The 22,664-nt window shown below is 41.6% G+C and overlaps 3 protein-coding genes across 3 annotated transcripts in view; 1 reads left to right on the top strand and 2 right to left on the bottom strand.

The window, feature by feature from the left end:
* Positions 1 to 22,664, bottom strand: part of LOC124299125 (sodium-dependent neutral amino acid transporter B(0)AT3) — a 521,903-nt gene that overhangs the window by 454,500 nt on the left and 44,739 nt on the right. The gene's annotated exons all lie outside the window — the stretch shown is intronic.
* On the bottom strand, positions 13,893 to 14,852 carry LOC124297740 (uncharacterized). The gene has a single exon (XM_046749052.1). It carries the CDS (start codon positions 14,850 to 14,852, stop codon positions 13,893 to 13,895), a length of 960 nt encoding a protein of 319 aa, XP_046605008.1.
* LOC124297739 (putative nuclease HARBI1) lies at positions 21,249 to 22,447 on the top strand. Its single transcript, XM_046749051.1, has 4 exons — positions 21,249 to 21,403; positions 21,521 to 21,755; positions 21,830 to 21,944; positions 22,212 to 22,447. The coding sequence occupies exons 1-4, from the start codon at positions 21,249 to 21,251 to the stop codon at positions 22,445 to 22,447; spliced, it is 741 nt and encodes a 246-aa protein (XP_046605007.1).

Here is a 22,664-nt window from a genome sequence, read left to right as displayed (position 1 = left end):
TCGCTGACCGAAATAATCAATTTGACTGTGAATATCAACAAGTACGTGCCACTACGAGGCGGTGTCTTCACATACACACCACTACCCAAAGATATTCAAGATAAGAAGGCTGTCGTCAACATCTGTAACAGCGACTCGTATTGCTTCCTCTGGTCGGTCACCGCAGCTCTGTTCCCAGCCGACAACAATCCCAGTAAAATTACTTCGTATCCACATTTCAGCTCAGTGCTACGGTATGATGGTATAACGTTTCCTATGTCTCTAGACAAAAACACCATTTCAAAATTTGAGAAGCTTAACGGCCTTTCAATTAACATTTACGGTATAGACCAAGGTGATCGGAAAAAAAGTGAAATAGTACCGATTCACCTGAGTCAGAATGAGTCTGATAAACCTGTGATTCATCTTTTGGCGATAGAAACTGAAACCACTGACGATGATGATGATGATATGGTAAATTATGAAAAAAATAGAATTCTTTCATTTTGCATGGATTCGAAATTTATCGCGGTTGACAAGATCTCAAATTTCCAAGCATAAATGTCAAACTTGGTTGTGTGATAGGTGTCTGTCTCATTTCAATTTCGAAAGATGTTTGTTGAAGCACCGAGCTGATTGCATGAATTTAAACAAAACCAAAGTTATTCTACCTACAGATGAGGAAAAAATACTGAAATTCAAAAATTTCAAGCACAAAGAAACCGTTCCATTCTGCATTTACGCGGATCTCGAATGTTTACTGCAACCCACACATGAAAGTTTTGGGGAAAATAGAACAATTTATCAGAAGCATCTTCCGTATAGTATAGCTTACTATCTGCATTGCGCGTTTGACGATTCGCTTTCAAAATTCAAAATTAATCGTGGAGAAACTTGCATCCAATGGTTTGTGAACGAGTTAAAGGAATTGGCACTTTCGTTAGAGGGATATTACAAGACTGTTGTAGCGATGGAACCACTAAATTTCAATCAGATCAACGAATTTGATTTGTCGGCGGTCTGTCATATTTGTGAAAAACCGTTTACGCTCACAGACGTGAAACATCGGGATCACTGTCATTTAACAGGAAAGTACCGTGGTGCTGCTCACCGCAGCTGTAATCTAAATTACCAAAATTCGCACACCATCCAAGTGATATTCCACAATCTTTCGGGTTACGATTCGCATTTTCTGATCAAAGCCCTGGGTACGTCATTCGAAGGTACTGTTAAACTATTACCTGTCAACAAAGAAAAGTACATTTCCTTCACTAAATGCGTTAAGGGAACGGATGTAACGTTCCGTTTCATAGATTCGTACCGTTTCATGCCTAGCAGCCTCGATGAATTATCATCGTATCTGGACGATTGCCGAAAAACAATAACACGTAAATTCTGCAGTAGCTTGAACAAATTTCGGTTATTGACTAGGAAAGGTGTCTTCCCGTACGAATACATAGACAGTTGGGAGAAGCTCGAGGAGAAACATTTACCAGCCAAAGAACAGTTTTATTCAAAATTGAACGACCGGAATATATCAGACGACGATTACGCGCATGCGTGCGACGTATGGCAAACTTTTAACGTCCAAACTTTGGGAGAGTATTCGGACTTGTATTCACAGACGGACGTGTTTTTACTGGCTGACGTTTTTCAAAATTCTCGACAGAATTGTTGGACGACGTACAAACTGGACCCGTTACATTACTACACAGCGCCCGGTCTGTCGTTTGATGCAATGTTGAAATGTACAGGCATCGAACTCGAGCTTCTCACCGACATAGACATGGTTATGTTTATCGAAAAAGGTATTCGTGGTGGTGTATCACAGTGTTCGAACAGATATGCAAAGGCCAACAACAGGTACATGGGAGAGAAATTCGATCCTGAGATCGAAGAATCTTATCTCATGTACTTTGACGTTAATAATTTGTACGGTGCAGCTATGAGCTTTGCTCTGCCATACAGTTCCTTCGAATGGGTATCAGACTTCTGACAATGCGACGTTCTTACCATCTCGGACGATGCAGAGTTTGGTTACGTGCTGGAGGTAGATTTGGAATATCCTGCGGAACTGCATAAAACTCATAAGGATTTACCATTGTGTCCGGAGCACTATGTACCTCCGATTTCAACCAATAAACAGCCAAAATTGACGCCCACGCTATTTTCCAAGAAAAACTACGTTGTTCACTACCGCGTTTTGAAACAATGCTTACAATTAGGTTTAAAATTACTCAAAATTCATAGAGTTCTCAAATTCAAGCAAACTCCGTAGCTGAGAAAATATATAGATTTAAATACCGATTTGCGAAAAAAATCTGACAACGAATTTGAGAAAAATTTTTACAAGCTAATGAACAACGCAGTTTTTGGCAAAACTATGTAAAACGTGCGAAAGTACAGAGATGTTCGATTGATCACCGAATGGGAAGGACGGTACGGTGCGGGAGCTACCATAGCCAAGCCTAATTTTCACAGCTGCACCGTTTTCGACAAAGAGATGGTTATCGTCGAAATGAATAAGACGAAAGTCAAATTGAATAAACCATTGTATGCAGGTTTCTCCATCATGTATCTGGCTAAAACATACATCTATGATTTTCATTACAATTACATTAAGCAGAAATTCGGCAACCGAGCAAAATTAATGTACACAGATACCGACAGTTTGATTTGCAATTTTACCGTCCCCGACATATACGAACACATGAAGGAGGACTTGCACAAATTTGACACGTCGGATTATCCTCTTGACAACGTTTATGGAATGCCTCTAGCGAACAAAAAAGTTCTCGGCTTGATGAAAGACGAGAACAACGGCAAAATCATGCTCGAATTTGTAGGGTTACGAGCTAAGTTGTACGCATTCCGAGTCTTGGGAGATGAGACAGACAATAAACGTGCCAAAGGAGTCAAAGGATCAGCGTTAACAAAAATAACCTTCAACGATTATTTGGAATGTGTTCTGAACCGTGAAAATTTGTCTACAAATCAGCATTTGATCATGAGTCGAAAGCACGAGGTGTACACCGTAGAACAGCAGAAAGTAGCACTGAGCTGGAATGACGACAAGCGGATCGTGTTTCAAAATACAACCGACACGCTTCCGTGGGGCTACAAGCCTACACCTTAGCTTTATAACTGTACCATGTCTGTCGATTGTCTAAAAAAAGACGCATACTTGTTGTGTGTCGGATATAGAATAAAGAGGGACATACGTTTTTACAAAAAAAAATTCATTTATTGAAATGTTACATGTCCGATTCGTTCATCCAACTGTTGTGTGTATTGTCAAAACCTAACCATTTAACGTATATTTTTCTTCCACGCTTCTTGAGCACCTTCTCCACCAGATAGATATCCGGATGCTTAACCTTGAGGAGCTCTTGTTCGTAGAAACCACCAGCGATGGGTTGATCTCGGTAGTCTTTGAGCTTGTACGTCACAGGATGAGTATTTTCCACTCGACTTATCGTGAATATTTCAGTCGTCCAATTGGGAGTGTAACCTTTCTCGAAGACATTTTTGAATTTGCTGATTCGAACTTTGTCGCCGGATTTGAACTTTGCCGATACGGTAGGTATCGCTCGAAGCCCTCCGTACGCCTGACGTAATAACAGCCTCTCGTTTGCAACGGTGACATCCGACGGTTTCATTCTTATGGTTCGATGTTTGACGTTGTTGTAAGCCGAAACCAAATCGGATAAGATATCGAACCACTTGTAGCTTCCTTGCATGCTGAACCGTGTCCACATTTTACCTTTCAGCGTGCGATTGAAACGTTCACAGATCGAAGCCTTCAAATTACTGTACGTGGAGTAAAGTTTGATTCCGTAGCGTGTCATAAGCGATTCGAATTTCGAGTTGTAAAATTCCGTTCCTCTGTCGACGTGTAAATTTTTCGGTACCCGTCCTTGGACAAGCACAGATTCCATTGCCTTTGTAACATCATCTCCAGACTTGCTCTTTATCGGTATAGCCCACGCATACTTTGAAAAGATATCAATGACTGTGAGCATGTACTTGTAGCCTTTGTTTTGTCCAGCGTACGACGTCATATCAACAAGATCCGCCTGCCAGGTCTCGTCGATGCCGCGCACGTCTACACGTCGACGCGGGTAATTCCGGTGTGCAGGCTTATGCAGTTCCGTCACCAGTGCTTGCTTTTCCTCGTTCATATTCCAACGCTATTAGTCTGGTGTCCAATTTGGAAATGATTTCCGCGTTTCGAATCGACAAGTCTCTGCCTATTTTAAAGTCTGTGTAGAAGGTATCCAAGGCTTTCTCCGTGGTGATTCCCAAAGCTTTGATCATTTGATCGAGGTTGTCGATTTGTTTTTGCAGCACGCTGAATTTTCGTCTCAAGGTTTTTAAAGTTACAGCATTGTTCGGCTCTGCGGGATCTGCGACGTTGCACAGTCTCTTGTTCCGTATATCGTAATGCCCGTCCGCTGTTATTTGAAACCCGACACCCGGAGGATCGCGAGTGCTCGCGGTCGTGTTTTCATTCAGCTGACGTCCAAACACGTCGACGCTCATCTCGGTAATGAATGCAAAAATGACGGGAGCTGCTTAATAAATGATTCCTGCTTCGCGTAGCTCTTCGATAATGGAGATTATTTCGTTATTGTGACTCGGATTTCCCGCTGCCTGAGATGCCAGGAGTAAACGAAGACGCTCCACCAACTCGTTTGGATCATCCCAGAAGACGTATTCCGTTTCAACACCTTGTCGAGTGATCATAGCTTGCGGAAGTAGACCTTTACCCTTTCGGCGAGGTGACGGAGAATAATCCATTAATTCGGCAATGACATTTCTAAATTTGTAACTGTTATCGTTTCGAACAGCCCCGTCGGATGAGTAATACTTCTTATGCGCGTTCGTTGCGAGGATCATGTTTTTAAAATTTTCCCGATCTCCGGCGCTCACAGAAGAACCGTCGGGCTTCTTTTTGAACAAAAGTTCCAGCAAACCCTTCGTTTTCGGGTAACGCGTGTCGCCAATACGAACGTAGTCACTCTCAAAAGATATCAACGAATCACCGATCATCAGTTCGTTTGAGAGGTTGCGTACACCGTACACGTTGTCCAATTCGCCTTTTGTCTTCACGTCTCTCATCAGTGCAAATTACTCGTCCTCGACCGGTGTTTCTACGACTGTTTCATCCCCCGCCGAAGCAAAGGAATCGTCCATTTCCGAGACAGTTTCATTTTTCGTTTTATTTTTCATCTCCTTCATTTCTTCTTTAATTTCTTCCACCTCTTGTTTGACAGGTTTGGTATCTTTTGTAACATTCACCAGTTCTTGCAACGGAGTCACTACTGGTTTGAAAACGTCACTCAATTTCTGAGTCGTAGATTCCCTGCCCGACTTGAGCAATCTGTGTTTTCGACGGATCGCAGCACTTGCTTGAGCGATCTGATGTAGGACATCTTTTTGCTTGGAAATCTCAGAGCTCTGCATGTTGACGCAACTGAGTCTGCAGCGCTACTGCGTCTCTCGCTCGAAAACGCTAGATTTTATTCCTTTTCCAGGCTAACAAAAGAATCGAATCCCCTCCTGTATCGTCCTTCGTTGAGCTCACTGTCTTTGTCGATCACCAGAAACCCGTACTTCTCACCGTTCCAGCATGCAGAGCACACACTTTTGAACTCTGTGTAAGACATATCGGTGTTCACATGGTCGTTGTATACGTGTCTCAGGTTCATATCGTCTTGTTTAAATAACACGAGTAAGTTTACGTTGTCGCGCACGAGATGTTTGGGAATACGCCCGTACGTCTGACAGAGATAGAAACAGTCAACGTCGTGATGTCTACCCACGCAAAAGTAGGCTCTCATATTGTCCTGCTTCTCGCACGCTACATCGTCAAATATGATTATTGAGTCGGGCCGTGCTTCTTCCGGTGGAATCACTTGCTCACGCTCGGTAAACGCAAAATACTCCGTACTCTCAACATGGTCCAGCAATTGCTTCAACAATCGGTATTTAGGTTAGTTGAGAGATTTCGAGTAGATGTAGATATTTTCAAATCTGAGTCCGTTAGGATGGGTTATAAGTGTGAGCAACGCATTAGTTTTACCACAATTCGACGGTCCACAGAATATCGCACTTCCACTGTTCGGGAGTAATTCACCGTGCCGTTTGTGCTTTTCGACATTTTGCACCGAAAGTTTGTCAAAATTCATCACGGGAAGCTTGGTAGGTTGTTTCTCAAACCGCATCTCGGACATGACTGATCAGATTTGCTATAAATACCCCGTTTTAAAGCACTTTTCTTCAGTCAACGCACGAACATGATCGCGTACAGAGGTAAACGAAGCAGCAGCAGGCGGCAACATCGTGGCAAGGGTCTGGTGAATAGAATCATCAACAAACTTCCGATCGAGTTGCATGTTCCCGGTTACCAGTACTGCGGTCCTGGCACCAAGTTGACGAAAAGACTCGCGAGAGGCGATTCCGGTATCAACCCTCTCGATGCAGCGTGTAAGGAACACGATATAGCGTATTCGAAAAATCGTGAGAACCTTGAGGTTAGAAACGAGGCTGATAGGGTGTTGGCTGAGAAAGCTTGGAAACGGGTTCTCGCAAACGACGCAAATTTGGGTGAGAAGGCAGCCGCTTGGGCAGTAGCTAATACAATAAAAGTAAAATCAAAACTCGGAATGGGAATGCGAAAGTCAAAAAATGTGACCTTGAGAAAAATTGTAAATGATGCAAAACGTTCTATGGTTCCAAGCAACGATGCAAAAGTAGCTATCGAATCTGCGCTGAAGGGAGCTGAGAACGCCGTTAAAAAAGCGGGTGGTAAATGTAAAGTGCGAACACCTCGCGTCCTACCGGTACCTTCGAAAGTCGGTGGTTTTCTACCGTTTCTGATTCCTATATTTGCCGGTCTCAGCGCTACGGGTGCGTTAGCCGGTGGTGCTGCAGGTATAGCAAAAGCTGTGAACCATGCGAGCGCGGCTAAACGAGAATTGGAGGAAAGCAAATGACACAACAAAACTATGGAAGCTATCGCGTTGGGCAAAGGGCTTCATATAAAACCGTACAAAACAGGTCTTGGTCTCCATCTTTCAAAAAACTAGATGCGACGCTACCACGTCGAGCGTTGACTGATTGGGACTTGTTGAAATATGCAAAAATCTTGTGGGTTCCGCATTTCCGCGGTGTTTTCATGCGAAACGAAATGCCCGAAAACGGTCCACGAAAAAACGAGTCAGCTATAATCAACCTTGACGACAAAGACGGTCCGGGAACACACTGGGTTGCGTACAAGAAACGCGACAATAATATCGATTACTTTGACAGTTTCGGCAACCTTCAACCACCCTCGGACCTCATAAAATACATCGGCGTTGGTAGCGTCAAATACAATCATGAGAGGTACCAGGATTACGATACATTTGAATGCGGACACTTGTGTCTGAAATTTCTAAGTGAAGAGCTATATAAACATGGTGCGTGATTCGTCAAAGTCAGTCTACCACTCGCAGTCATGGATGATTCGTTAACGTTAACGATTTCGGGAACCTCTTCGATACTCGAGGCACAATATTTCCCACCGATCGAACTTGCTCGTGATAAAAGTTATGCTCTTGGCTTGGTAGAATTGTTAACCTTTAATTCGATTCCCAACGTTGATGTCGGTCACAATAAAATTTACGTAGCTGACAAAGTGATCACCATACCTACCGGCAGCTACGAGATCGAGGACATAGAGAAGTATCTTCAAAACGTGGTAAGAAATACAGATATCAGGCTCGCCATCAAACCCAGCAATAATACGTTACGCAGCGAAATCACATGCAACCACACGATTAACTTTGAGCCGAATGATTCCATTGCTCAACTTTTGGGATTTACACCACGTGTATTGGAGGTTGACAAAACTCACGAATCGGACGTACCTGTAACTATACTCAAGGTCAACGCGTTGCGAGTCGAGTGTAGCATTACAACGGGCGCCTACGTCAACGGACACAAAGTACACACTATTCACGAGTTTTTCCCGACCGACCCACTAGGATATAAGATCGTGGAAGTACCGTCGCACGTCATTTACCTTCCGATCACCGTCAAGACCATAGATCACGTTCAGCTCCGGTTAGTGGATCAAGACGGAGACCTGGTTAATTTTCGTGGAGAAGTTATTACTGTGAGACTACACATCAAATCGCAATAAACGATGGGAATTGTATATAACAGACTGTCAAAGAGTAGGTATATCAGTAAGTCGACATGCCCCGATCAAGTCAGTCGTCGTTCGATTCCCGAACCGCTAACACCTCGAAACGTGGAGTTCCTGTTAGCTCTGGGTCTGAAACTGACACCTTTTGGAAGAGGAATTTCCGACAAATAAAAATCCGATTTTGCTTTTTTATCATCTGCTACGTGCCATGGAGGAGGAAATCTTGAGCATTCAAACACCAGTCGTCTTTGACTAATCCGTTGCGCATTACGAGATTCACGCTCACAAACCTGACGCCTCGTCAACTTTCAACAACAGCGATGAAATTCGAATCACCGTTCAGCATCAGGATTTATGCATATTACACAGCAAAAGTTCGGTACATATCCACGGACGACTCCTCAAACCTGATGGTACAGCTACTGTAAACACACAGCTCGTAAACAACGCCATCTGTCATCTGTTTGAAGAAATTCGCCACGAAATTAACGCAGTTGAGGTTGATAGAAGCAAGAACGTTGGCTTGACAAGTCTCATGAAGGGTTACGCTTCCCTGCACCCTTGTCAGACTTGGCTGATGGAGAACGCTGGATGGCTCGATGTGGAAGAGAAGAAAAAATTAACCGATGCCGATGGTAACTTTGACGTACTGATACCGCTCAGCATGATATTGGGTTTCGCCGAAGACTACCGCAAGATCGTTGTCAACGCTAAACATGAGTTAATTTTGACGAGATCAAAAACTGACGTCAACGCAATCATGCAGACTCAAGAGGAGGAATTCAAAATCACGATCAATGCAGTGGAATGGCTAATACCGTATTTGAAACTCGCGGATCAGAAAAAAGTTGATCTACTAAATTTCATTCAGAGAGATCCGCCTGTTTCGATGAGCTTCCGCAGTTGGGAATTGTACGAATATCCCTTACTTCCCACAACATCGAAACACGTTTGGACTGTGAAAACTTCCACTCAGCTTGAAAAACCTCGGTACGTCATTTTGAGTTTCCAAACAAGTAGAAAGAACAAGACCGGCAAGAACGCAAGTCATTTCGATCATTGCGATATCACGGACGTCAAGCTATTCTTAAACTCTCAATCTTATCCGTACGGTAACCTGAACCTCAACATGAGTCGTAATCTCTACGCGCTCCTGTACGAGATGTACGCAAACTTTCAAGCTACCTACTACGACAAGAACCCCGAGCCGTTGTTGACAAAGAGTGAATTCCTTCGAGACGTCCCCTTATTCGTTATCGACTGTTCGAAACAAAACGAATCTTTGAAGTACGGACCTGTCGACATCCGTCTTGAATTTGAAGCTCAAGCCAACTTTCCCGCTGAAACATCGGCGTACTGCTTGATCGTTCACGATCGCATTGTCGAATACAACTCGCTCAGTGGTGGGGTGAAAAAGTTGGTATAAAAGCTAACCCGTTCCCACTATCTCGCACAGTTCAAAGATGGAGCTCATCGTTGACATACAAGGCTTTCGTAGACCTCTCAACAACACCTTCACGTTAAAAGAATTGGCTGTAATTTCAATCTACTTAGAAGCATCTCCATCAGTGTTTTTCTTTAAACCACCTTCCAAATGGAATTTAATGGACGTCAAATACAAAAGCCAACATTCTTGGCTAGAACGCGATTTTCACGGCTTACGTTGGAGCTGTGGAACCATACCTTTTGAGGAAGTTGTGCGGACCATTCAAGACAGGCTGTGCAAAGCTCAAACCGTGTACGTAAAAGGAGAAGAAAAACGAGATTGGTTGCTCAAAATCGTTCCGAAAGTTCAAATCATCGATATGTTGGACTTTGACTGCCCGTCGCTTGAAACCCTGCAAAAAACTTCAGCTCTAAGATGCGACCTTCACACAATACCCAACGCAATCTGTGCAGCACGAAACGTTTGCATACTTCAGAATTGGCTACAAAATCATCGTACTGTCCGGATGGCGAGGCTGTACGATGTGTGTTACTGCGCAGAAGCGTCTACAAGAACGGTCCCGCATTCCTGGCGAATATATCACCCTGGTCATGACACTGTTGAATAGAATTATTGTACTATTTTTTGTGAAGTAATTGTCAACCGTACTCTAAAAATTGTACTCAGTAAAACTGTTTTTTTTAAAGAATATTCATGAAATAATTTTATACCTTCACCTTAGCTCTTAAGAGAGAGAATTTTTTTCAGAAGCTTATGTAAGATTCGACCTTGCTCTCCATCCTTGACCGAGCTGTACTCAAACCGAGTTTTGCATTCCTAGAGCGATAGTAACCCAACACCGCAGGCTCTGTAGCGCGGCTATCGGCCGACCTTGCACTCCGGTCTGAACCTGTCCAAATACTCATCGTAGAGTTCACATGACGCAGCTCGAAACCCTCCGTCGTTGCTTAGTGGTGTTCGGACATTTTCTTAGATTTTGAGACTTAATTCTAGATACAAAACGTACGTAGGATTAAAGGTATACAATGAAAAAATATTCATAATTTCAATCTTTTTGTTTATTAAACGTAAGACTTACACAGAACATTGTTTGAATATTATACGTATACAAATTCAAGTTGACCGTAGGGTCCGCCAAGATAGCGTATATGCAACCGTATCTCCTTACTGGCTGCCGTCACCTTCTGGAACAAATCTTCATTTTCGTGGAGGGCTTTGTTTAGTCGGTTGGGCAGAAAAATCGTGAAAGCGTCATCCAAGTCCAGAACGATTTTGTCTCCAAATTTCGTTTCGACTCGACGAACACCGCTGACTCTGTATTCGAAGTAGGCTTCAAGATCCGAAACTTTTTTCAACGGCAGAAACGTCTCCAGCCGCGCGATTTCGTTCAGTTTTGAGAAGTCCATTGTCGTTACTGTCCAGTTGTAGGTGCTCGAAATCTCTTGTAAGTTGATTGAGGTCGGATCTGATTTTCAACAGACGTTTTACTTCTCCGATATTCTTGAGGAGCAGTTCTAATCGTTTCTTCAACTCACGTTGTTCCAGAGCACTTCTCATTTGCAAGAACAGCTTCAGACTGGCGATGAAGTCTGCATCGCCGCACTACACTAATCCCACGAGGCGGGACACGAGGCTCCGACCGAGTCGACAAAACACTGCTTCAAAGAATGCTTATTTTTGACCAATGGAGCAAAAACGAGCAGGCGATGCCAACGGCTTCACATTCTCTATACTTTTTCACACTATGAATCGTTGAGATCTCCGCAGGATCTCCGGGGATCATAACTAATTCTCTACAGATAGTAATGCAATTCAATGAAATAGGTTATTTTGCAGCACTCGTATTGCATCATTAATATCATCGCCATAAATTCCGAAACTTGGTTTTTTCACAAAATTTATGTAATTCACTTACCTTGAGGAATAATATCCATTTTGGTTGACTCGATTTTGATGCAAATTGAAAAAACTATAGTCTTTTTTATCCCGCGCTCGAAAGCGTGCACACACCACAGTCCCGCGCGAGTCTTGACAAAGGTCACTTTCGAGGGTTTACCACAGGCCATAGAATGAATATAAACATCTGTCCTTTTGGATTTCAAAGCTCTAATGCTATCTATTGAAAAATATGTGAAGCTTTACCTCGGATGATAACTTTCGGTTTTGGGGGTTTTGGCCAGGAATTCGGGCTTTCGGACCACTGTGCGACGTTGAATTTGAGACAAACAATTCTCGGAACCATTAATTTTGGAATGTCACGTGGTTGATAAGGTGGGAAAGGAATGTGAGGTGGTTGACGTTACACGTCAGCAGTCCTACCGTGGGAAAGGAATTCGGAGTGGTTCATGTTACACATCAGCAGTCCTATCGTGGGAGAAGAATGCGGAACGGTAAAAAAGTTCTCGCCCCCGCTGCGCCCTCCACCGTTGCCAGGCGAGTACTACAGACCTTCGGTCGGTAAGATTGTCGGTAAAACAGCACGATTTTGACTCTCGATCGATACAACTGTCGGTAAGGTTGCACGGGGTCGGTAAGATTGTCGGTAAAACAGCATGATTTTGACCCTCAAACTGTCGGTAAGGTTGCACGGTTTTGACCTTCGGTACGGCAGACTGTGACGTCATCGCGGAAAAGGGTTTGAGTCTGGGCTGCGCGGAGCGGCTCGGTCGGTAAAGAAGGTGTTTGTATCCAGAACCCCCCTTGCTGTACTACTGTCTTTGATTTACTGCGTGATTTTCGGCTCAAGCTGGCACAAACCTTATGATGTTCAGATTCACGAGCTTCGATGATCTGCTCGTACATATTTCTCATTCAACTTGCCTCAATCTGAAATTATGTTGTGGGTCGTACCAACTATCACTATGCATTATTGAAATAACTATTTGTACACAACACTTTAATTTGAATACACATTTTGTTCTGATTGATTTGGAGATTTGATTTCACAATGATGTTCTTTACTTATTTACAATTAGTTATACTAAAATTCGGAGGTTTTAAATATAGTGTTCAGTGATTTAGAATAATCTGTTCTTGACCTCGAAGAGTTCTGAATTGTCTGGAGTCTGGTTTGGTTCTTTGTGATCTGGATCTTGAATTAGTTCTTAATGGTCTGAAGTCATAATTTGTTCTGCGTTCTTTGATGTTCAATTTAATTTGTATTTTCTGGCGTCTAAAGATAATTCTATGTTGCATCAGTTTCATTTCAAAGATGGAAGTTTTGGAAAGACTTCTGATTTGTCTTGAGCTAGGTCAGTGCAAGACGATCGGGCTTGGAAAGGCGAATCGGTGCAGTGCTGACAAGATACTTGCAACAATGCTTTTCTGAGTTCTGAGAATGATACCTTACGAACAGTTTATCTTTTCTTTTCTTACATTTCTTGCTTTCGGTCAGTGAGGTTTATGAACCTGAGTTGTGAATTTCGATTGTAGACCCTGCGGTCTGTATGTGTAAGTGCAAATTGAAAATGTAAAGATGAAAAATGATAATATATATATATATATATATATACATATATACTGCATAGCGTTATGCGGATGTAAACTTGGTTGCGAGATAACGGACGGTATATTGCATGCAAATTGTTGATGCAAAACCATTGTACACTAAGATCGTAACGGAATCGCGATCAATATGGATCTTAAGTCTATAGTATGTGCATGTGAGCTCTCTTAGATAGATAGATAGATAGATAGTTTATTGCTCATAGAGAGGACACTAGGTCTCTCATAGCAAGAGGGGTACAACTGGTATACTTTTTCGTATGGTTATTTATATTACATGATTTAACAAATTTATTCATTTAACGAAAAGGCTCGAAGTGCGAGGGCATTTTTCACGTATTTAAAAATTATGAGCGTTCTTACATCTTGCGAACTTAGCAGTGATTGTAGCGCTAGGTTTCACTCGCCGTCGAGGAGTAATTGTCCGAGATAGTACGACCTGAACACGCTGTACAGAGGGCGATCGCAGATAAAATGAATCAGGGTTTCTTCCTTTCGCATGTTACAGTTCATACATATTTGGTGCGGGTCTAACTTTCCGGCGCATCTCTCGTACGCGATCCTAGAATTGTACTGGTTTGCCAGGCGCAGTTGGGCGATAATTCTTTTTGCCGGTAGACTTAACTTTAAAGTCAAGTATTTCGCAGGTGCAAGCTCAAGATTCTTCGGGATTTTCAGCTGACACGCATTAGATTCAAGCGCTCTTGGAAGGTCCGCCCCTCTCAGAATTTCTCCGTATCTCTGGAAGACCTCGGTAGGTCTGTTCGCCTAGGCTTGTGGGTCACGCGTTCCCCACAAGTCTAGACAGTTCGTTTCACTTGAGAACTCCCTGAATTGGGAGGCCCAATTCAGTTCGTACGGTCCGTTTACACGTTCGGCCAGGCTCATCAGTCTTAACATACATAACTTTGGCAAGATATTTTCTGGCATTTCGAGTATTTTCATAAACCAATTCCATATCCTAATCATTGCACAGTACGCTATTTGCATCGTACCCATCTCCAACCTCAGTGCCCAGTTCGGGGTGTTACTCGGTAGGTACAGTAAATATTTGAAAAACCCTGTTTGCGCTTTCTCGATTTGATCTAGATATCTTAGACCCCAAACTGGCACCCCGTGCAATAGAGTAGAAGAGATCAAACTGTCGTACAAGTGTTTAAACGATTTCCAGTAGTAACTTTTTGCTCTTGCTAGTATTGCGAGAGCCGCTACGGATGAAATTTTTGCTTTGTTTATGGCATTCACTGCTCCGAGTTGTCCGAGCGACGAGCTCGATAGCGGGATTCCCAGGTAGTTGTACGTAGTTACAGTCTCGATGTTCTTATCCATATGTCGCGTATACTTAGGATCTAATGCCTTCGGATGGCCCCCATTTTTAAATATTATTATACTGGTTTTAATCGAGTTTACCGTGAGCCCGTTTTCTGCGCAATACTCTCCTAGCACCCTGAGCTTTTTCGCTAAGTCTGTCTGACTCTGGGCTAGTATAACCGTATCGTCGGTATACAGCAGCATCACGATATCGTGGATTCCGTCGATGTTGAGTCCCTCTAGACCCCTTTGTCTGAAGAAATCCTCGAAGTCGGCTATGTATAGAAGGAATAACAGAGGAATGAGAGACTCACCTTGGAGGACTCCTTCCGTAACTGCAAATTCGTTTGAAAAAGCATTTCGACTCCTCACTTGTATTGTCGCTTGGTCGTAAAGAGATTTGATTATTTTTGTCATCTTAGTGCTAATTCTGAGTCTGTACAGTTTCGCCCATAGTTTCTCTTGCGGTATCGAATCAACGGCTCTCTTGAAATCCACAAAAATCGCGTAGACCTTTCTTTTTCCCAGTCGCAGTTGTAGCTGGATCGCTAAAATTAGTATGAACATGCACTCCGTGCAACCGCGGCCCTTCCTAAAGCCCATCTGCGCTTCCGGAAGAAGTCCTCTCGTCTCTAGGTACGTATTGTTCTAATCTTTCTTTCAGTATCTGTGTGAAAATCTTTGTTACATCGTTTACCAGTGCTATTCCGCGATAATTTGACGGGTCGTCTTTGTCCCTCTTCTTGAAAATCATTGTGAGCAATACCTTTGCCCACCTGCTTGGGACACTCTCTAGCTCTAAAACAAGATTACAGAGTTTCAAGAGGTACAGGCGTTCGTTAATCGGCAGTAACTTATAGAATTCATTGATAATTTGGTCCGGCCCAGCTACTTTTCCATTCATGCACTTTTCAAGCGTCTTTTGCGATTCCGGTAACGTAATTTGCTCATCTAACATTTGGATGTAAATACCTTCAGGTTCAGAGAGTAAAGGGGTCGCGTCCGTTGCTCTGGGAGTGTATACGTTTTCGTAAAATTCATTCCATCTGTCAACCGGGAGAGTCGCTTTGTTTTTATTGTTCACTTTAAATTTTCTAACAGCCTTTCAAAAATCTTGAGGTCGTTTGAGGCCTGCAAAGCTTTCTCTAATGGTGTCGTTATATATTTTTTTTTTCTCGCGACTGATGCTCTAAATTTTTTCTTCGCTTCTACATATATAAGCCTTTTTTGTGCATTTGCGTGGTCTCGGACACAGTCTGCTGTGGCCTTACTCAACAGTGATTTGGTATCTTTACACTCGTCCTCGAACCAGGGCTTTCTGAAGGGCCTCAAAAACGGGTCCCTCGTGCTACCAACACTTTTTGTCATTCCCGCAAACTGAGCAGATTGTTTCATGCTTTGTACTAAATTTTCGTATACTTGCTCCGCCGTTTCTGCCAGCGTGATTTCCGGTAATAAATTTGCTCGACTCATTTAGCTTTGGTATAGCTACAATAGCTCACTTGCCCATATTAATCTTGTCCCCCTGTTAGTGTCTCCAAGTTTACTGCCATAATTTTCCTCTATCTCAGCCCCAATTGCGCATAACTGAAAGGTGGTCCAATAGGCCTGCTTCTGTTTCTATCTCAAAATCTTCAATTTCGCTAAGGCTGGATGCCTTTACAAAGACCAGGTCTATCACACTTCTTCCATTTTTACAGTAATAGGTAGGTCTCGCCGGGCGGTCACCCGGCGATCTGCCGTTTACTAGGACATATCCGTTAGTCTGCATAAATTCTGAGAGCGGCGGGCTCCTCGCATTCACTGTTTCATCACAATTTCTCAGCGTACCATAGAAACAGGCATTAACAAAAATCTCCCCAGGGAGTGCGTCAGACTCACCCACTCTCGCTTTAAACTCACCTCCGATAATGACTGTCCCATCGCCCACCTTTTCCTCCACTTCCCCAACCGCGATTTGGAATAGTTTCCAAGATATGCTTAAACTCGAGCCCAGGGCGAAAGTATATAACTCTAACGGTGAGCACAGTTTCTCTCACTACCGTCCACACAAACAGCCACCACGGACTCATGTCGATGACCTCGGTTTGCATTGTTTTCCTCACCAGCACTGCTAGCCCACCCCTAGTGCACGTTCCAAAAAATTATGCCGCTGTCCCTGGACCTTCTGTGCAGTTTTTTGAAACTTGCGTTGAAGTTGAGGCGCTCGTGTTGGTTGCAGGATCCTCAGTTTCGCGGTTTGGTTTTTTTAGGCCTTTTTTCTTCTTATTCCAATGGTACACTGCTCCATCAATGATGAGCTTCTGATAGCTAATCTTGACGGTGTGCCCTTCAGATCTTCGCTGCTTGCTGAGATCTCTCAAATTCTTTGCGACTTGTCTCTCTTTGAACGTCAGGTCATGGTCGATGAAAACTTCTCTGCCCTTCAGCTTTTTCTTCTGAGTAAAAATTCCTTGTTTTATGTCCCAGCAATCTAATTTGATTCTAATCATATTCTTATTATTCCTGTTTGAGATTATTCTGGGTTCGAGCACTTTGTTTTGCACGTTGAACTCTTTCTGGAAGAACGAATCTACTTCCCCTTTAATATTATCCCGCTGAAATTCTTATCCTATAAGAATGACGTTATTCTTCCTCGTGTCTTTTTCTAGGGCTTCGATTTTACTGAGCAGCCTGCTGGATCTTTCCACTGCCCCTGTGCTTTTTTGAGCTTTTTCAGAATCGCTCAATCTCTTTTCATTTCTTGTATCTCTCCGTCAAAGCCGCCACTTTTTCTGCGTATTTTTTTTCAATTGCCATGATCTGGTTTTGCAGCTTTTGAATTTCCTGAGTCGTTTCTTTTTTGCACATTCGCAGTTTTCGTTTGAGATCTTCGAAATTGCTTTCGTGCTTCTCGGCGACCGTGGCCAGCTGAGCGGTCATGCTGTTGTATTGCTGCTTATTTTCCTCTCTCATATTGTTGCATTGCTGTTTATTTTCGTCTCGCATATTGTTGAATTCAGCAAGAAGCTTTTCTATGATATCTGGATTTTCTGCTTTACCAGTGTGTTGTGTAGAAGGGTCGCACTCTGCAGCTGAGGGTACTGTTCCTTCTGGTTGGGCAGCTGCGAAAATTTTCTTTGACGGCGTGTCGTTGGGGCTGGTGTCTGGCTCGATCTCTTCTCTTACTTCTCTTTTTTAATATAAATAATTATTATTTTTCCTTAAATTCGGATAGATTTATTAAATTCAAATTGCTTCATTTGAATTCAGGTATTTGGAAATTTTCTTCTTCTTGATTTAAAATCACTTTTTTATTTGAATTTAATTATTTTTCTCTCTAAACATAAAATTTTGGCACGAATCTAAAGTTATTCAAAGTAACTTGACTTATCACAACTCTTCCTAATTCAGTTATATCCCAAATAATTCTCATGATTTCAGTTATCATTTTTAGTGATTCAGTGAATTCTCATTTATTCAGTTATTTTGTGTTAACTCAGGTGAATTGTAATTGATTTACAAACCTATTGACACGTCAATTCAGCGAGTTATTGTTTCCTCGCATTATTGAAGAATCGTATGTCAATGATGAATTTCAAACTAGTGGAAAAAATATATTGCAAAGACACAGAAAATGTTCGGAAAGCATAATTCAGATTGATTGAATGACTAATTATGAACCCTAACGGCATATCAACCGTCTAAAATCTCTAGTTTTATGCATACATCGATGATTGGAAGTGTTTTATAACATTAGATCTTAAATCGGCTGATTCATTTCGAGATTTATTTTTATTTTCACTCGTAGATGTGTGTTTGGTAGTATTGTGAAGCTGGGCATTCGCTTATTTTCACACACACAAGTGTGCGTCCGTGGGTGTGCGGCCGGCAGCGTGTGCCGCGGCAACAATACCGAGGTCAGCGCTCGAGAAGGGGTACAACAGCGAGAGAGGGGAGGTGCCGATATTTACTTTGTAACCGAATAATAATAATCCACCCAGACGAACAAAACAGCAATTTCCGTGGCGGCAAATCCAGATGAAATGGTGCACTCTGATTGGCTTAACGCTATCGCTTATAATTCAAAAACTATGCGTCGGATGACCTTCCGGTGAAGAAATTCTCGGTTGCATTTCAGTCAGGTATTACGCTGGCTGGTCCGTGTCCCTCAATTTAGGGACACCCTGTATTTATAATCATTGTGCGCGCATTAACTTATACGTATGTACACTGCAACTGTCGGTATTATGCACATGAGTCCCCCAGAAGAGATGTAGTGCGCTACTATCGATATAAGAAAGATTGGAGATATGCGGCAATGAATGTGTTACAAGAGTCGCTGGATCTGGGTATAAATAAAAGGGGGAGGCTGATATTTCAATTAATGATTAAGGATTGTTCTTGTTTGTTGAAAGGATAAAAGGTGTTTTTCTGAGGCAATACACATTTGTAAGCAGTGTCGGTAGGTCAGTTATAGACTGAGTTTGGGGTAATATTCTAGCTTTTGATATGATTTTAGATTTTTAAGTTTCACATACTATTACGGGCAGTGATCATTTCCCGATGATTTTTATATAAAATGTAATTAACAAACAAAAACTTCCTATAGATATTAACTGGAGATCTCATAGGAACAAGTCTTTTTGCGATATAATTAAGCTTTTGCCAATTCTAAACATGCAAGCCCTGAGCATTGACAAGTTATGCGACCTGTGAGAAATAATATCAGAGAAGCCGCTCAACGCTCAGGAATGGCCAGTGGCTGTAATTGATAAAAGTATAAACCATAGGCCGATAAGGATTGCAATATAGAGAAGCTTGAAGTACGTAAGTTGCTCAAAGTGTGTGAGAAAAATCATTTCCAAAATCCGTCCTAACATTACTACTCAGAATCGAAAAAATTTTGTCGAGAAAAAGTGAAAAAATCAAAGGATGTCTTCAAAAATAAGATCATCTTGAACATTTTAAATGCAAGGAACTGCAAACATTTGTGGTCTGCAATAAATCAAACAAGAAAAAAATACAGTAGAAGCTTAACTATGATGAAACGTGATTCCTGGCCTGATTTCCATTAAAATTATTATGATGATGTCTTTGGTGGGTTCACATAGACGCGGTGACACGGTGCGCGGTCGAGCGGAGTACCAAGGTGGTGCATTCAGAAAACAACACGTAACATAACCTAACTTGAATGGAAGTGTCTAAGCATGCCACAGCGGAAAACGTGCTCCGAAATATAAACGAGTAATAAGAATGCGGTATAGACATTATTAATTTTTTAATTTTTTTCAATTTTTTTGCCGTCGAGATGCTGTCGCATCTGTAAATCATGAATTCAGATTACGAATATCAACGACAATTGTACATGTACAGTACTGTACAGCTGCGAACGACGAAAAAAACTGCTTATGTTATATTACTTATACCTTCGTGCGAGAAAAAGAACACGCCGGAATAATCCTAGGAACTAGTGGGTCCGGGATATATTTCTACCTGAAACCCGCAAAAATCGAGGAGCAGATTAGGGGCCATACTTAAATTACGTAACAAACGTAAGGGAGGGGAGGGGTCAGACTCGATTGTTACACTTTGTTACGATACGGGGGAGGGGGTCTTTTGATGCTTGTACGTAATTTTTTGAATTGAATGTAAAATTTTTTGATAATTAATAAAAAAATTCAAACTGAATTCCCGCGCCAGATTCTGCTATAGCCAAACCTTTAACATTTTGAAACTAGTGCGCTGCTGTTTACAGATTGTAAAGTGTGGAAGATCTGAATGCTGCACAGAGTTTAGGAGTAATTTGAAGTCATTACTTCCTGACGGACATTTGCCACCCCCATATCCCTTGAAAATGACTGATTCAGGTCTGACGATACCACCACCTAATGATAAAACAGAGTTTAAGTTTGCTCCTCTTCTCTTACGTTTGTCATTGAATATGAAGCCAGAATCATCACAATTTTCAATTCTGCCCTATGATTTTTACTGCCCTTCTATTCAGGCTGATCTTGCAAGTAGAATATGTCAGTTTTGTGGATTTTATACTTCATCAAAAAAAGGTGCTCTAAAACATCGAAAAAATGTCCATCCCCGTGGAGCACCGCTTGAAACTTCGAGAATTAGACCACAACGCGTCATTGCTCGTAGAGGCAAAGAACTACTTTGTCAATTGGAATCACCATTCACTGAAGAAACAGAATGGATTAACATAGAAAGTGTTGATAACGATTGTATCCTACTCGAAAATGACTCAGTACTGGACAGTAAGGATTGTATACCAATAGTTAAAAACGTTGGAGACTGGCTTAACACTCCATGGACCGATGACATTGTGTAGTTAAAACTAACTGCTAAAGTCAAATTGCAAATAATATCATGAGTGATAGTAGACTCATCAGTTTCTTACCAAATATTACGTTCAAGTTTTCTAAAAAAATTTTATAGAAAGATTTATTTTTTATGCGAAATTTTAATAAAATATATTTTAAGTAGAAATAATATAATACAATAGTTTATAAGAAAAGAATATTTGAAGTTTTTTATCTTAAATTAATAATATAATTGAATAATTAATAATTAATTAATAATTAATAATTAATAATTAATAATTAATAATTAATAAATAAAAGAATAATGAAAAATACAAATGATTTTAATAAAATTTTATGCTATTTCGTTATTTGATTCCGAAAAATTACGTACAATTTGGGACGGGGGGAGGGGGGGTTGACATTTTGTTATGATCTGATACACAGGGGGGGTAGGGGTTGAAAAGTTCTTCAAATTCCTTTACGTAATTTAAGTACGGCCCCTTAGCTGATTCTGGAAATGAGGTTGAAAGATACAGAAAAGTACACAAATTACTTGAGAATGCAACCAGAACAGTTTGATACTCTCCTTCAGTTAGTGAGTCCCCGCATAACAAAATCTCATGTGGTTCGAGAACCTATTACAGCTTCGACCAGGTTGGCCCTGACTCTCAGGTATTTTATCGCTGTTATTCAATAACTTACTATCATTTCTAGTATCAAGAGCCCTTATTACTTCATTAATACTTTCTAGCATTTACGCTCATTGTAATGTTATATCCCAATTTTCAGATATTTAGCTTCCGGCGATAGCATGGTGTCCTTGAGTTATGCTTTCCGTATAGGAAAATCAACAGTCACAGGAATAATATCCGACACTTGTGAGGTTTTATGGACAACTTTGAAAGATAAAGTGTTGTTTCAACCATCTGCACATAATTGGCTAAATATAGCAGAACAATTCAAAGATACATGGAATTTCCCAAAGTGTATTGGGGCCATAGATGGAAAACACGTTAACATTGAGGTAAGACGAAACAATCATCATAGACTCAATACCACTCATTTATATTGATCTCGCATCTTCCATAATTGTTGCAGGCTAGACCAAATTCGGGGTCCACCTATTACAACTATAAAGGCAATCACAGCCTAATGCTCATGGCAATGTGTGATGCTATTTATTGGTTCACCCTTGTTGACATAGGGGCTCAGGGTAGAGAGAGTGATGGTGGAGTTTTTCGAAAATCGAATATAGGAAAAGCCTTTAAAAACGAGCTACTCTCATTGTCTCTACCCACACTTTCATCAGTTAGGGAAGCATTGCCTTACGTCACGGTAGCAGATGAAGTTTTTTCATTGACAACATATATGTTGTGACAATATCCTAGGGCTAGTTTGACCCCTGAACGGCGGATATTCAATTACCGACTGAGCAGAGCACGAAGAGTAATTGAGAACGTATTTGGTATTATGGTTGCAGGGTGGAAAATATTTCAGAGGCCTATACTTGCTTCAACTGAAACTATAGAGGGAATAATAAAAGCATCTGTCTGTCTCCACAATTGGTTAAAGAAGGATGAAGATTCCACACCTGCCATGAAAAGAACGTATTGTCCACCTGTTTTCGCAGATAGCACATCGTCAACTGGTCACATCAATGATGGTCAATGGCGAGCTGAAGTCCCATGTGCTATGGGAATAGCTAAACTCCGTTGAACAGGAAGCAACAGGTACAGCCAAAATGCAAGTTTAGTGCGAGAGACATTTACTGATTTCTTCAACAATGAAGGTGCTGTTGAGTGGCAGTAGGCTCTAGCACAAAACAATGATTTTCAAGGATACTTGTATCAGGGAGGATTGAGGTATGCTCAATGACGACATTTGAGATCTGATAATGTCGGAATTTGGTTAATCGATGAAATGCAAAAAATTC

The sequence above is a fragment of the Neodiprion virginianus genome, chromosome 2, assembly GCF_021901495.1.
Source record: "Neodiprion virginianus isolate iyNeoVirg1 chromosome 2, iyNeoVirg1.1, whole genome shotgun sequence".
In the NCBI taxonomy this organism is placed as follows: Eukaryota; Metazoa; Arthropoda; class Insecta; order Hymenoptera; family Diprionidae; genus Neodiprion; species Neodiprion virginianus.
This window is presented reverse-complemented; position numbering and strand designations above follow the sequence as displayed.

Excerpts from the sequence above, each read along its gene's own strand:
- LOC124297740 (XM_046749052.1), bottom strand. The coding sequence starts at position 14,852 with ATGACAAAAATAATCAAATCTCTTTACGACCAAGCGACAATACAAGTG.
- LOC124297739 (XM_046749051.1), top strand. The coding sequence starts at position 21,249 with ATGAGGTTGAAAGATACAGAAAAGTACACAAATTACTTGAGAATGCAA. Across the intron at positions 21,404-21,520 it reads AGGTTGGCCCTGACTCTCAG|ATATTTAGCTTCCGGCGATA; the intron begins GTATTTTATCGC and ends CCCAATTTTCAG. Across the intron at positions 21,945-22,211 it reads TGTTGACATAGGGGCTCAGG|GGTGGAAAATATTTCAGAGG; the intron begins GTAGAGAGAGTG and ends TTATGGTTGCAG.